Source organism: Canis aureus, chromosome 7, assembly GCF_053574225.1.
Source record: "Canis aureus isolate CA01 chromosome 7, VMU_Caureus_v.1.0, whole genome shotgun sequence".
Taxonomy (NCBI): Eukaryota; Metazoa; Chordata; class Mammalia; order Carnivora; family Canidae; genus Canis; species Canis aureus.
The window spans coordinates 32,670,731-32,685,911 of record NC_135617.1 but is presented as its reverse complement, the minus strand read 5'-3'; the positions used below and the strand labels follow the sequence as shown (position 1 = coordinate 32,685,911).

General features: G+C 33.3%; 1 protein-coding gene and 1 long non-coding RNA gene across 6 annotated transcripts in view; one reads left to right on the top strand and one right to left on the bottom strand.

Moving 5' to 3' along the window:
• The window catches only part of PHIP (PHIP subunit of CUL4-Ring ligase complex), a 131,862-nt gene that overhangs the window by 7,105 nt on the left and 109,576 nt on the right, over positions 1-15,181 (bottom strand). For 4 of the 5 annotated variants that reach the window (XM_077903301.1, XM_077903299.1, XM_077903300.1 and 1 more), the window contains 7 exons: positions 13,101-13,170; positions 12,711-12,761; positions 12,301-12,450; positions 5,601-5,753; positions 4,370-4,533; positions 3,656-3,915; positions 2,966-3,163 (listed from right to left, as the gene is read on the bottom strand). In XM_077903301.1, coding sequence (XP_077759427.1) covers positions 2,966-3,163; positions 3,656-3,915; positions 4,370-4,533; positions 5,601-5,753; positions 12,301-12,450; positions 12,711-12,761; positions 13,101-13,170 — 1,046 coding nt within the window. Of the gene's footprint in view, positions 1-2,965; positions 3,164-3,655; positions 3,916-4,194; positions 4,265-4,369; positions 4,534-5,600; positions 5,754-12,300; positions 12,451-12,710; positions 12,762-13,100; positions 13,171-15,181 lie in introns of those variants that run through there. The other variant, XM_077903303.1, reaches the window with a different exon arrangement.
• LOC144317233 (uncharacterized) overlaps positions 1-15,181 on the top strand; it is a 42,125-nt gene that overhangs the window by 21,836 nt on the left and 5,108 nt on the right. The window lies entirely within an intron of this gene.

Below are 15,181 nucleotides of genomic sequence, written 5' to 3'. Positions count from 1 at the left end.
ATATCTTGTTTTACATTAAGACTACTAAGACAAGGATTCTAAATTTCCAGTCCATACACCCACTATAGAAATTCTACAGCTTGGCTTCAAGGACTCCATGAATGTCTTGAAATGGTCCAAATTTTGTGTTAATACGCCTATATGCATTTTCTGGGTAAAGAACTACAGATTTCATCAACTTTACAAAGCAATACATAAACTAAAAAAGGTTAAGAACAAAGGTAGCTCTCTTTATGTTGATCTGTGCTGCTCAACAAGGTAGTTACTAACCATGTGGCTATTAAGCACTTGAAACACAGCTAATGCAACTGAGGAACTGAATTTTTAATTAAATTTAAGTATGTATAGTTTGAAATATTGATTACATGCTGAAATGATATTTTGATATAATGGATTAAATAGTATAAATTCTTAAAATTGGTAATTTTACCTGTTATTATTACATGTAGCAGCTACTAGAAAACTTAAATCATGCTTGTCATGGTTTATACTATATTTCCATTGGACAGCACTGCCTCTTGATTCTATTAATCCAGGTATCAATATTTACATAATAATGACTTATTAGCTAGTCATATATTTTTTTTTTTTTTTTTTTATTTATGATAGTCATCAGAGAGAGAGAGAGAGAGAGAGAGAGGCAGAGACACAGAGAGAGGGAGAAGCAGGCTCAATGCACCGGGAGCCCGACATGGGATTCGATCCCGGGTCTCCAGGATCGCGCCCTGGGCCAAAGGCAGGCGCTAAACCGCTGCGCCACCCAGGGATCCCTAGTCATATTTATATACTGTACTGGTAACTCATATATTTGTGATACTCAAAACATGTAAATCAAATTGGTTATTGGACTCGTCCCCCCCAACATAATGCTAGAATCAATTTACTCTATGCATTTAATTTCTGTAGGGTTCAAAGTGACAGAAGCAAGGCCTATAAATATACTATATACAATTTTTTTTTTAAGATTTTATTTATTTATTCATGAGAGACAGAGAGGGAGAGACACAGGCAGAGGGAGAAGCAGGCTCCCTGCAGGGAACCTGATGTGGGACTCGATCTCGGGTCTCTAGAATTACGCCCTGGACTGAAGGTGGCGCTAAACTGCTGAGCCACCCAGGATGCCCATATATACAATTTTTAATTTAGTTCAGAAAGGAGTAATATAAAAATATAAAACACTCATATACACAAAGTCATTTGCTTCTGTACATGTATTGCCCAAACGAGCATATTTGCTTGATTATTCAAATACTTATTGTCCACTATATACTAAGTACAGGTGATTAGAGAAAGTAAAGACAAGAGTTCTTTTCTACTGGATATAGACACATGTAAAAAAGAATACTCTAACTGCCACAAAAAGCTGAACTGGGTGTTCTTGCAAATAAAAGATGAAGTGCTTGATTCTGTCTGAAGGACTCAAGAAGAAGCTTCCTGGAGTAGATGATATTTCAAAGTAAGACTTGAAAGGTAATAGGAAACCATTAAATTGGAAAAAAAAAAAAAAGACATTCCAAAGAAAGAAGAAGAGGGCAATGGTATTTCAGCGACTTTCAAGTGGTAGAGGATAGGTGGCATATGAAAAGGAGAAAGAATGGGATACCTAGGTGACTCGGTTAAATATCTGCCATCGGCTCAGGTCATGATCCTAGGGTCCTAGGATTGAGCCCTGCTTCAGGCTCCCTGCTCAGTGAGGAGCCTGCTTCTCTCTACCCCCACCATGCCCTCCTCTCCTGCTTGCTCTCTCAAATAAATAAATAAATAAGGAAGTAAGTCAATAAAATCTTAAAAAGAAAAGAGGAGAAAGTAAAGAAAGCTGGAATGTTAGGCAGGAGCCAAGTAATGAAGAATCTTATATAAAAGGCAAAAACATTGAAACTGACTTCACATATCATTTGAAAGCAGGGAAGGATGTGTGTGTGTATTGTATGGGCGTGCACACAACATGTGCCAGAGTGCAAAATGATCAGAAAGATTTTTGCATAATGTGGAAGAGTTGAGAATGGAGGCAGTAAGACAAGTTAGGAAACTAAGATAATAGTTCAGTTGAGAAATTATGTAGGCCTGAATTAAGAACACAGAAGTGATAGGAGGAATGGATTTTTGAGATATTAAGGAAGCATTAGTAAAAGAAACTAACGACTGTGAAGTGTATCTGGAAGAGAAGGCCAGCTGACTCCCTGATTTTAAGCTTATGTAGGGGGGTAGATTCCAATGCCAGTAATCAAAAAGGATGTTTCAGTTGAAAAATTAAATTTTGAGAGGTTTCTAATAAAACTGAAGAGGAAATTGTTTACGCATACTTTGGAAGTCATGATACAAAATGCTTATTCTTGAGCTGCTTACTGCCAACAAGCCATAATTGTTTTAACATGTCACAGGGTGTATTATGTAAGTTACTTTCTCCATCTTTCAAACATAAAGTTTTTATAATGAAAATATGCAGATGAAAGAATTTGGAAGCTTAACTCTAAAGGGTTAAAAGTTGTATCACAAAATAGTGGTCGGGCTGTAGACAACTCTGTAGACAACTCTGATGAGTTACTATTTAGGGAAGGGCAGTGTGCTGAATTTTGTGATTGAAAAAGAAATTAATTTTTCTAGATAAGTAAAGACTGCTACATTGGGTTAATTAAATCCAATTTAATTTAAACTTTTTGAATATACTTAAGGTGGTATAATAATGAAGTTAGGAACTATTTAATATAAAAGCCTTTGATTCTAAAATTTGATTTCCATATAGCAAGGTTTTCATGGCTTTTAAGTTTAATGACAACAGAGCTTGCTTTGGGCACAAAGCTACAAATCAAGAGATGTCTCACTGAATCTATCAACTAGTACAGAATATGTGCCTTTTAAATGAGCATACTAATAAAGAGAGGATATAAATGCTACCTCCGACAAAAAGCATCATTTTTAAAGAAATATGTACTATGTATCTTGGAAGATACAAAGAACACCTTACCTTGCTCAATGATAGGTGATGACTTTGTAAGAGTGGATGTTTTTGAGAGTACAGATGATTTCACTTTACGTTTGACTGGCTTTTCCTTTTCCATGTTTTCTTTTGCAGAATTATTCCTAGTGCCATGACTAAAACTGGATTGACCAGGGCTTGAAAGAGTATTCAAGGTTTTGGAATGTTTCACAGAATTCTCTAGAACTAAAACACATACACACACACACACACAAAATTAAAAGCTAAGAGTTATTTAACCTAAAAACAAACAAGGAGGTTGGGATTGCTTCTAACATGAGTTAGCCAAAAGGATAAAACCTCGGGGTTGCTTAATGTTTCCTCAGGAAATCTACTTTTTTAAACAGGAAAAACAGTTTCAGATCTTTTCGACACTAACAAGTTACCTCAAGATTATAAAGGCAACTTGGCAAATTATTATCAAGTCTAGGTACCAGGATTTAAATTCAGGCAGTTTGGATCAGAGTTGCCATTTTTAAGCATTACTCTACACTGACATTTCTAAATCTCAATTTTTTCTTATTAAAAATGAAAACAAAAAAGAGCAAAAACAATAAAGGGAGCAAAACCACTTTCTGCCCGAATTTACTAAAACCCAGTATATTTTACTTGGCAAAATAAAAGCTTAAATTTGAAAATTATATATACTTCACTTTAGAAACTATAACTGATTCTTACTTGTTTTCCCTGGCATTGCAGATGTATTAGCTTTTGAAATTAAAGTCTTTGCTGCTGAAGAAGTAGATGGCTGTTCAGTGGTAACTGGATCTACAATCACTCGATTGCTTCTGGTTCGAACTACAGAACTGGATTCTGTTTTACCATTTATCTGAGTGGCATTATGCCTTGGTGGAACTGTTCGTGTAGGTGTAGAGAATGGAGAGGTAGAGATATCTGATTTTAGCTGGGGTTTTAACGTCCTTTTTTTCCGTTCAGGGCTGTAAATAAAATAGTATCATTAGTCATTCTTATACCTTTATGTAGATGAATAAAATAGTTTAATAATACTGTTGGATTCAATATTTGTACTATTATGAAATATGTTAAAATATGAGATTTGTAGTGGATTTCATATGGTTGTGAGCCTTTGAAAGTGAATATTTAGTGAAGGATCGCCATAAATGCTACAGTTATATGACAGAAAGCATGATGCCATCACTATCCTAAAAATGCTGTTTTACTGTATAGATTTAGCAGTTTGAATTTAAGCACTTACACTAGTATAGCTTTAGTTAAAAGATTAAAAATCCTCCACATCTTAGGAACTTGCATGTCAAATATATCATTCTGCAATATAGGGAATAGTAAAGGAAGTATTAAAAAACACCAAGTTCTATCATTTAGATTACAAAGTTATAGATCAGTTGATGCTTTTTAAAAGAAATCAAATACCTTGATGCAGCACTACTGGAAACAGAGCTGCTTCTGTTTCTTTTCTTCCTCCTCTTGGTTATTGTATTTCTTTTATGAAAACGAAGAGCAGATTTATAATCTGATAAAACTGAACTAATGTGTTCTTCAAAGAAAGCAGACAGGCGCAAACTCATGCTGTAAATCTGTGGTAAGAAAAAAAAGTTTAAACATTCCTCAAAGGAAAATGCTTGTTCAGTAAATATTAACATACAAATAGAGTATTTTACTAGCGAGTAGTTTTAACAATTTGAACAATACTTTCCCCCAATCTCTTTACATGAAGAGTAAAACTAAAGCTGCTTACAATTATTTTTATATTTAGATTAGAAATATTCCAAGTTTCCAGATTCTTTTCTTTTTTAAAATATTTTAAGTATTCTCTAATCCAACACATGGTTCAAACTTAGAACCCTGATATCAAGAGTTGCATGCTCTACTGACTGAGCTAGCCGGGCAGCCCCAGATTCTTAAAGTAAAAGCCCTAATATCAATTCAGATGGCTCATGTAGACAAAATTCCCGTGAACTCTGTCACACTGAAACTATCTCTGAGGTTTTGGGTTCTTAAAAAAATATTTATTTATTCATCAGAGATACAGAGAGAGAAGCAGAGACAGAGGCAGAGGGAGAAGCAGGCTCCATACAGGGAGCCTGATGCAGGACTGGATCCCAGGACTGGGATCATGCCTGAGCCGAAGGCAGAAGCTAAACCGCTGAGACACCCAACCCAGGCATCCCTATCTCTGAGGTTTTGAACCTGTTTTCTTTTCCACTGCTACTTAGGACCAGCATCTATTCTTTTTCATTTCACTTCCATATAGCATCCCTTTGTGGGGTCTTATTTGCCCAAAGAGAAAATGATATTTATAACTTTATTCATTTTTATAAATCATTCACAAAAATGCCTTTCCATTAATGCAGAACACAGCTGGAAAAGTCAAGCCCACATAACCCTAAATATATACCAGGACAATATGTATGTGAGTTGTGTTTAAGAAAAGTAACCATTCCTAAACATTAGTGACATCATTGTTATTTTATAGAAGGAAAAAAAATAGACGTGAATTCTTTTTTTCCACTAGGAATACCATTAAGAACATAACAGAAAATCAATTTTGCTCTAAATTTTAATTAAAGCAACATTTGGCTACTTAACCTACTTTTCTACTGATTTCATTTAATCTAAACACAAAAACAATTTAATTATATACCCTTGATCTTTTGCTTGGTGTATAGGCTTTTGAATTGCTAAAAATAAGTCTGACATCTTTACATAATTCCATTGGTGACTCATAATTCCCAGCCTCCAAAGTTTCTCTAACAGTAGCAAAATCCATTGGAGTGTCAATGATGTCTCTGTAGTCCTAAGAGAAGAAAAGCAGGTGGTATTATTAACATCACTACCACAAAGTATTACTACTCAGCACAGGTATTCATATACAATTTCTGTGATGAGTACAAGTCCTAGAATTATTAATAATCCTTTATTTTCCTCATCAAGGCTTTTTTTCTGATAATTTTTATTTTTTTCATGTCCTCTCCCTTTCTTGCAGTAAACACAGGATTTTTCTCATTCAAGAACCTAATAAATTCTGCTTCTTTTTCTTAGAGAAAAGGTAAAGGGTAGAGTTGTTCTGGAAAAGGGGGATTAAGAGTACTGAAAAAACTCAGCACTACAACTAACAAAGTTTGGTGTAGGAAATCCAAAATTTTATATTATCTTTGAACTCTAAAGGCTTTTACTCACTGAAATATAATTGTGACTTTAAAATAAGGAGATAAAAACAATGGAACTATGCTAGTATCTATCCCATTTGTGTGGAGGCCTGAGTTCTAGTAACCTCAACTTTATTACAAAAAGGCTATTACATAGCCCTGTGGTATCTAACTTTTTTTTTTTTTTCCAAAATATAGCTTCAGTTTGCACCATCAAGTTTAAATTATAATCAAATATGTTTGACCCTAAGGCAAATAGGAGGATAACCTTTTACAAACAGGCAGTTTTATTTCTTAACAATCTATATTGCTTTTATTTCTTTTCTTTTTTTTTTTTTAACCTTACTTGCATTGGCTAGAATTTGCAGTCTTATGTTGACTTATGTTGAATAGCAGTGGTGAGAACAGGCATCTTTGCCTCGTTCCTAGTATTAGGGGGGAAATTTTTTTTAATGATTAAACATGACTTAGCTGTAGGTTTTGAAAAAGACCTTCTTTATCAAGCTTTCAAAGTTCCCCTTTATTCCTAGTTTCCTGAAGTTTTTTTTTCTTTTATCGTTAATGGTGTTATTTTCTTACATTATTTCTTACAGTATTTGGCATCTTTCCATCATCATAGGGCTAATTACATTAATTATATTTTCTTATTTTCTGTATTCCTGATGCCCTGACATTTTTTGGGTTCCTTACAGACCTGAGGAGAGACTGCCCCTCTTAGGACCAACCAATTCTTACAGATAGCAAAGGGCGGCACTAAGGACACAACTTTCATATGTAAACCAATTATCTCTTTATCTAATACCCACCAAGCCAGTATTTCCTCTGCCCTGACTTGTCCTAAGGCCAAGTGCCAGACATCCTGAGACCACTTCTATGCCCTAAAGCCCACTGAAATTATTCCAACTAGCCAGTCCTAAAGTATTTACCCTGCTCTGCCTTGCCTTTCTCATAGAAATCCCAATAAAGGCTCTGTTTAAGCATCTCCCTTACTCCCATCTTCTGCCACTGAACCAAAGCCTGATGCTTCCTTTGTGGCTCTGTCATTCAATGACAACATTCTGGGACTTGTGAGCACAATAAATTTCCTTCTAAGCCCCATACTTATTTCCTCCTGTGGCAATGCTGACTGTATCATAGCCAACATGTACATTCTTAGAACAAATGGGTATTGCATTTTGTCAAATGCCTTTTCAAATGCATTAACTGATCTGATCATGTAATTTCTCTCTTTTGATATGACAAAGTACACTGACTAATTTTTGAATACTGAATGAGCCTTTCATCCCTGGAAAAAAACCCAGTTTGTCATGGTATAAAATAATTTTTATATATTGTTGAATTCTATTTGCTGATATTTTATTAAGAATATTTGCATTTTCTTTTATACTTTTTTTGTCCAGTTTTAATATCAGGGTAATACTAGTTTCATAGAATGAGTGGAAAAGTAGTCTCTTATCTATCTTGTGGAAGAGACTATGTAGAATTTGTGTTAATTCTTTAAATATTTGGTACAATTATCCAGTAAAGACATCTGGACTTAAGAGATTTCTTTTTTGAAAGCTTTTAATTACAAATTAAATTTCCTTACTGGTTATAGGGCTATTCAAATGATCTATCTCATACTGGGTGAGCTGTAATAGCTTGTACTATTGAGAATTGGTAAAGTACAAAGTAGTTTGCACTTGGAGAATTGGTCCGTTTCACGCAAGAGGTCAAATCTGTATGCATAAAGTTGTCTGTAGTATTCCTTTATTATCCTTTTGGTATCTATAGGTTTTGTAATGATATCCCAAATTGCATTCCTGATATTAGCAATTTGTGTCTTTTTTTAGCTTTGTGAATCTTAATGGAGCTTTACCACTTTCGTAGATCTTTTCAAAGAACCAGCTTTAGGTTTTATGGATTTTTGCTATTGTTTTTCTGTTTTCAGTTTCATTCATTTCTGCTTTTTTATTTCCTGTCTTCTGCTCACAGTAGTTTATTTTTATTTTTCTAGGTTCTTGAGGAGAGAGCATAGATTACTGATATGAGATCTTTTCTCTTCTGATGTACTATTTAGTACTGTAAATTTCCTTGCATAGTTTTAGCTTCATCCCATAAATTTGGTATTTTGTATTCACTGTTATTTATTAGTTCAATTTATTTCCTGAAAGACTTCTTTGATCCCACAGATTATTGAGAAACATATTTATTTAGTTATCAATCAAGGGATTAGAGATTTTCCTGCTACTTTTCTTTATTTCTGGTTTGATTCCATTGTGGCCAAAAAACACACTGCATGATTTCAGTTACATTTGTTACTTCATTCATTGTTCTCTGTTGTTCTGTTTTTACTTTTTTTCCTCAATTTTCCTGTGGGTCACTTGAATAGGCTTTATTTGATTATGTATTGTTTATGACTGTAACTCCCTATTAAAATTTTTTTAATGATTGCTCAGGTATTTATAATACATACAAAATCAGCAAAATATACTAGTGTCAACACAAAATTAAATTCAAAATGGATTAAAGACCTAAATAGGAGACCCGAAACCATAAAAATCCTAGAAAAGAACATAGGCAGTAATCTCTTTGCCATCGACTATGACAACATTTTTCTAGATATGTCTTCTGAGGCAAGAGACACAAAAGCAAAAATAAACTACTGGGACTACATCAAAATAAAAAGCTTCTGCACAGTGAAGGAAACAATCAATAAAACTAAAGGCAACCTACGGCATGGGAGAAGTTACTTGCAAATGACATCCAATAAACGGTTAGTATCCAAAGTACATAAAGAATTTCTAAAACTCAACACCCACAAAACAAATAATCCAATTAAAAATGGGAAGAAAACATGAGCATACATGTCTCTAAAGAAGACATACGGATGGCCAACAGATACATGAAAAGATGTTCATCATTTACGATCAGGAAAATGCAAATCAAAACTTCAATGAGATATCATCTCACACTTGTCAGAATGGCAATAACGCAAAAAACAATAGGTGGTGAGGATGTAGAGAAAAAGGGACACTCATGCATTGTTGGTGGGAATACAAGCTGGTGCATTTATAGAAAACATTACAAAGGTTCCCCAAAAAGCTAAAAATTAGAAGCACCCTATGATCCAATACTATACACTACACTACTAGGTATTTACCCAATACTATACACTACACTACTAGGTATTTACCCAAAGAATACAAGACCACTAATTCAAAAAGATACATATACCCATATGCTTACAGCAGCATTATTGAGGAATGGTACACACACGGACCATTACTCATCCATACAAAAGAATGAATACTTCCATTTGCAATACATGAATAGAGCTAGAGTATAATGTTAAGCAAAATAAATCAGTCACAGTAAGACCAATACTATATGATTTCATTCGTGTGCAGAATTTCAGAAACAAAATAAATAAATAATGGGGAAAAAATAAGAGAAAGACATAGACAATGTAAGAAACAGACTTTTAATTATAGAAAACTAATGGTTACCAGAAGGGATTAGGAATACACTTGTGATGAGCACAGGGTGATGTATGAAGTGCTGAATCACTATATTATATACTTGAAACTAATACCACACTCTATGTTAATTGTAATTAAAATAAAAATTTAAAAAAGATAGTGTAATATAAAGGGTAAACATAAAGTGAAAATTGTGATTTCATATTTTCCTGTGGAATGAAATCATGTAAATGGCCTTTAAAAAAAAAAAGATATTCCAAAGACTGAAACCTTGACTCTTAAGGTAACTAACCACTTTGACAGGAACTATAATTACTTGGATATTGAATATATATGTGTATGTGTGTATATATATATGTATGGCATATATATAAGCAGATAATTTTGTATTCTGGACTTTTCCCTAGAAAGGAAGAGATAGATATAAGCCTTAATGTTTAGATTCTAGATGCATAACTATGCAAAGTCATGAAAATAGGTCTCACTCATATTTTTTGTGTGGCTGCTTTACCATTTTTCTTGTGTCCTCAGAGTTTTGATTTTTTGCTATTATTCTAGGTAAAGATTTTTTTCATATATATCCTGGTCAGGAGTCATGCTTTGTCAAATGTTAATCAACCTTAGAAAATCTACAGCCATTAACTCCTCAAATATTACCCCTCTCCCATTCTGTCTACTCTCTCTCGCTGAAATTCCTGTAAGTTATGTTCTGAATTTTTTTCATCTATCACATCTGCTAATCTTTCTGAAGGTTTAATTTCAATGGTTTTACATTTTATTTTCAGAATTCTATTAAGTTTTTAAAAAAATACCCACCTCATTTCTCCCCCTGACCCTTAAGTAAGGTCTTTTTTTCCTTATGATTCTTATCCCTCTATTTAGCTCTTAAACCAAAATGATAAGTCGAAGTTTAATTGATTTCTTCTTTCTTGGAGGTGCTTTAAATAAGTCATTGGTGTTTTAGATTTGATACAGTTTTTCAGAAATAATCTATTATGTCAAGTTTTGAGGGAGAGAGTGTTAATATTCCATTTGTTGCTTCTGTTGTATAGATGATGAATCACTCCCTCATATACTTTGCGATTTCCTTTATCGTTAACAAACCTGTGGTTAGGGACTGTTTGTTTCTACCTCTGATGAATTCCTACATACAAGGGTAGTGTAAATTTGGGCTTTAAATTCTTGCACAGTGTGGGCTTAGGGAGATTTCTCTCCTGACACTGGAGCACCAGAGAAGTATTTTTCCTCATGGAGGGAATGATACTAGTGTTTTCATTGAGGGTGAAGTCTTTCAACAGTCCTGGTGGGATCTCAGTTCCAATTTTCTTCTTCACATGGCTTTTTCTGTCTCTTGCCTATAAACAGTGTTATATTTGTGCCTCTAGAATCAAACATTAAAGCTTTTTTTTTTTTTTTTTGATTGAAGATTTTATTTAGGTAGTCATGAGATGCACCCATTAAAGCTTTTATCTAGCTCTTCTTTTCTGTGGAAAAGTATAGGAATATAAAAATACCTGGAAGTACTAGATAAATTGTAACATTTTCTAAAATACATTGCTTGATTCACAAGAAACAAAGGGAAATCCAGAGGTTCCAAAACCAAAGAGAATTGAAAACCAGAGTACTATATAGTATTAGCTCAATTCTTCTATGAGTTTTCTGGAGCATAGTGCTCAAATTAGCCCAGTTTATCACATTGCTGGACTTAAAAACTTATCTTTTACATTCAAGATTTCACATTTCTTGATTTTTAAATGAAAAAAAAAAGGCACTTTATGATATATATCTATTGACGAAATTGCTCTATTTTCATCATTGCAAATTACAACACATACATAAAAAACAGATAGTGAATTCAGAGGATATCATATCTGGGTCATGATCTCTTATATTTCATTTTTATTTTCATATGATACCATGGTTATCTAAACTGCACAACCTTTAATAACTGAATAAAGGAATAAAAAAAGTCACTTTAAGCAATATTTAGATTGCTAAGAGTAAATGCAAAAGTAAATACTCAAATCCGGTTTACTCAATCTTCCTACCATGAATTCCATAAATATAATAATGCTACTTTGCAATCGTATATACTGCTATAGTTTAAAAACTATTTTACTGTATTCTCATTCCATCCATAACCCTGTAGGGAAGGTTCGGTAGGTATTATTCTTGTTTCCTAAGTAACTGCCATAATAAATTCTTAGAGTTAGTGTGGGGAAGAAAATTATAAAAAAAAATTTTAGATGAAAAAACTAAATGACTTGCTCAAAGTTATACAACTGGTGAAAGGGATAGCTGGAGCTATAACCCAATTCTTTGCGGAGTCTTAGTTTGGGGTTCTTTTTATTTATTTTTTATTTTTAAAGATTTTATTTATTCATTCATCAGAGAGAGAGACAGAGAGAGAGAGGCAGAGACACAAGCAGAGGGAGAAACAGGCTCCATGCTGGGAACCCGACATGGGACTCTATCCCGGGTCTCCAGGATCACATCCTGGGCTGAAGGCAGCACTAAACCGCTGAGCCACCAGGGCTGCTCAATATCAGTTTGGGGTTCTTTTTAAATACCACACTACTTGAGTTAGATGCTCCATATAACTAAATAGAGGCAAACATGTATTTAATAATGAAGAAATAAACAATAATCATTATAACAACTTAAATGGCTAATTATCATGTGTGAGATATATAGCAAACTGACAAGCAAAGAAAATATTTCCAAAAATACATACTGGATATTCAAGGAGATCTACTGGCTGGCGGAAAGGCTCAGAATCTTCACATTGAAATATGAGATTTAACAATTCTTGACACTGTTTCTTCCATGCTTGAATATCATAAGATTGAGCTCGATTACGTAATCTTCTTCTAGGTTGATGGTCCTAAAATGAAATTTTCAAATATATTAATAAAATAACATTTATAGGTAAAATTTTATTTTTAATGCAATCTCATATAATTAGGTAATAAACAGGAATTCAAATCATAGCAAATATCATTTACCTAGTTCTGAAAACCATATTGTGATGAAAACGGATTTGGAAGTTAATACTTGCTCTGTCTTAAAAATACTAAGACTTAAAAAAATGCTTTTAATACTTTTTAACTCATACAAAGTACTTTTGCTAAAACAGTATCTTACCTTTCTTTTTCGGGTAGAAGTTCCTGGCACATCAGCATCTTTCTCTTCTTCCTTTGAGGTAAGAATTTATCAGAGTCATTAAACATTCTAAATTTCATTATGCTCTTTATTAAAGAGTCTATCACAGCTGTTTATATACCAGTTATTACCTTTACACTTTGAAAAACCCATGATGTATATGCTGGAACATTTTACTGACTCAGTAGAAAGTCCCCCACAATGTTTTTAATAACTATAACAAGAAAATTCTGGACCACTTTCTTTAAACTATAGCATTAGCCAAAAACAGTTTTCATAACAGCATTTATCTGAAAACTACTATATGCAAATTTTTATGTATAGAAAAAAAACCAATGTAGTCTGAATGATGAAATAGGAAACATGAAATACCTCAGAGTCAGACAAAACTTTCTTCTTCATTGAATTGTACAGTGGAATTAAGTTGTAACAAGTCTGATCCCTAAATAACAAAGAAATGTCAGTATACAAGATTAGAGTCATGAGATTTTTTTCCCCCTTTAAATGTTACCAAAACCGGATTTTAAGATAAAGCTTGAAGCTGAAGGTTTTCTTCATTGGTTGACTCCCAAAACTTTATATCCACCCATCTGCCCCCTGCCCCCTACTCTAGAAGAAGCTTCCAATTTGGACTATTTCATTGCATGAAACCCAATTCTCACCTCCCAGTCTTTGCTCATGTCACTGGTGTGTGGGGGACACCTTCTTTCATTCCTTAGTATACAAGGGAAAGCTAATATAGGTCTTGTCTTCTAATCCCTTCTTCCTTTCACTTTTAAATGTTTAGTTATTCCCTAAAATTTTGTCTGTTAGTCATTTTCCCTTGTCACTATAGCTTTTACCCTGATAATCTTATATATCTGTAGTTTATCCCTGTAAATGAATTCTAAATTCCTATAATTTGTTGGAGTCTTCTGAGATTCCTACCATCATCTAAAATTTCACCTGTCCAAATCTAATTTTCATTCCCCAGACCCTCTTCCTCTCCTATTTTTAACAGCATTTTTATTCTCATAGTAATGCATGCTTTTCCACTCTTCCTTTCCTTGCCTCATTATAAACCAATTACTGGCCAAATTCTGAGATTCTATCTTAAAATCTCTTGGCCTCTGCCTCTTTTCCATTTCCATAAATTAAACTCTCATCACCTCTTAGTTGGTTAGCTGTAGCAATCAATCTATTTATGGTTTTGTCTCTTCTCTATCAATTAAGATTAGAAATGCATTCAAGGCCTTCCATGATCTGGCTCAAACTTGTGTTTATAGCATTGTATCCCTATTACTTCTGCTCAGGTACTCTCTACTTCACCTGATTTAAACTGCTTAATTCCCTTAAGAACACTTTAATTTCCTACCTCATGCCACTCCTTATCCCTAGAATGGCTTTCTTTTCATCTAACTTCTCCTAAATATATCAATATCTACCGTGTCCATAACATCCTAACACACTTCTCCTCTGTACCTAAAACCACATTGTCATAAGCTAGAAGTAATTCTCATCTAAACTTTCATATAGACTCTCTTGTTAAACTTGAAGTAACTAGAATATAAGGAAAAAATTATCTATGAAATTATATTAAGAGGGTAAATATGCATTTCTTTCTACCTCAAGTATGTCTCACATCACCTCATTATGTATTCTATTGCTTGAAATTTGATGAAATAACTCCATTAAGAAAACAGAATAATCAAAATTTCAAGATCTACCTAACATCTGAAAATTACTGTCAGCTAAAAATGTATAAACAAATTTAAGAAATGCCAGGGATTTATTTTTAGATATATATAATATAAATGCTTTAAATATTAACTTATTCTTATAAGGTATTTCAAAATAACATTTGAAAGAAATACAATTTTATAGACTAGTTATTTCACTAAAGCATGTATTTATGTATCATGGGATACTATTAATGCCTTCTTTTTGGAAAAAGAAACATATATACATATAATACAAAATTATACACTATAAACTTTATAGTTAAAATATTATAAGCCACTATAACTAAGTTATATGAACAATCTATCTTCCAAGGATAACTAATTCTTAATTACCAATTTTATGAGGGAGAAGCAGCTCAAGTATAGTAGAAATAGCCCCCCCAAACCATTTGGAAGGTTTCTTTGGAGAATCAGGGGGAGGGTAGGAAATAATATTCACTGTACTCCTTTTCTTTGGTATTTTCTTATATTAAAACTACCTATATTCCTTAACAAAAAAACCCTCTAATACTACAAAAAGGGGCCCTATGATTATTCTGAGTAATGAGAATGAAGCTGGAGGTGTTTTTTAAAAAGCTTCAATAATCCCTTCATGTGAAAATGAAAGCTGATAGCAGCTGAGTATTTAAATTTAAATTATAAAATATATTCTTTCCTCTTTACCGGAAAAAATTAACCAATATATATAACCTTAATATGAACTCAAGAGTAGCATTTTATATAAAACAGGAG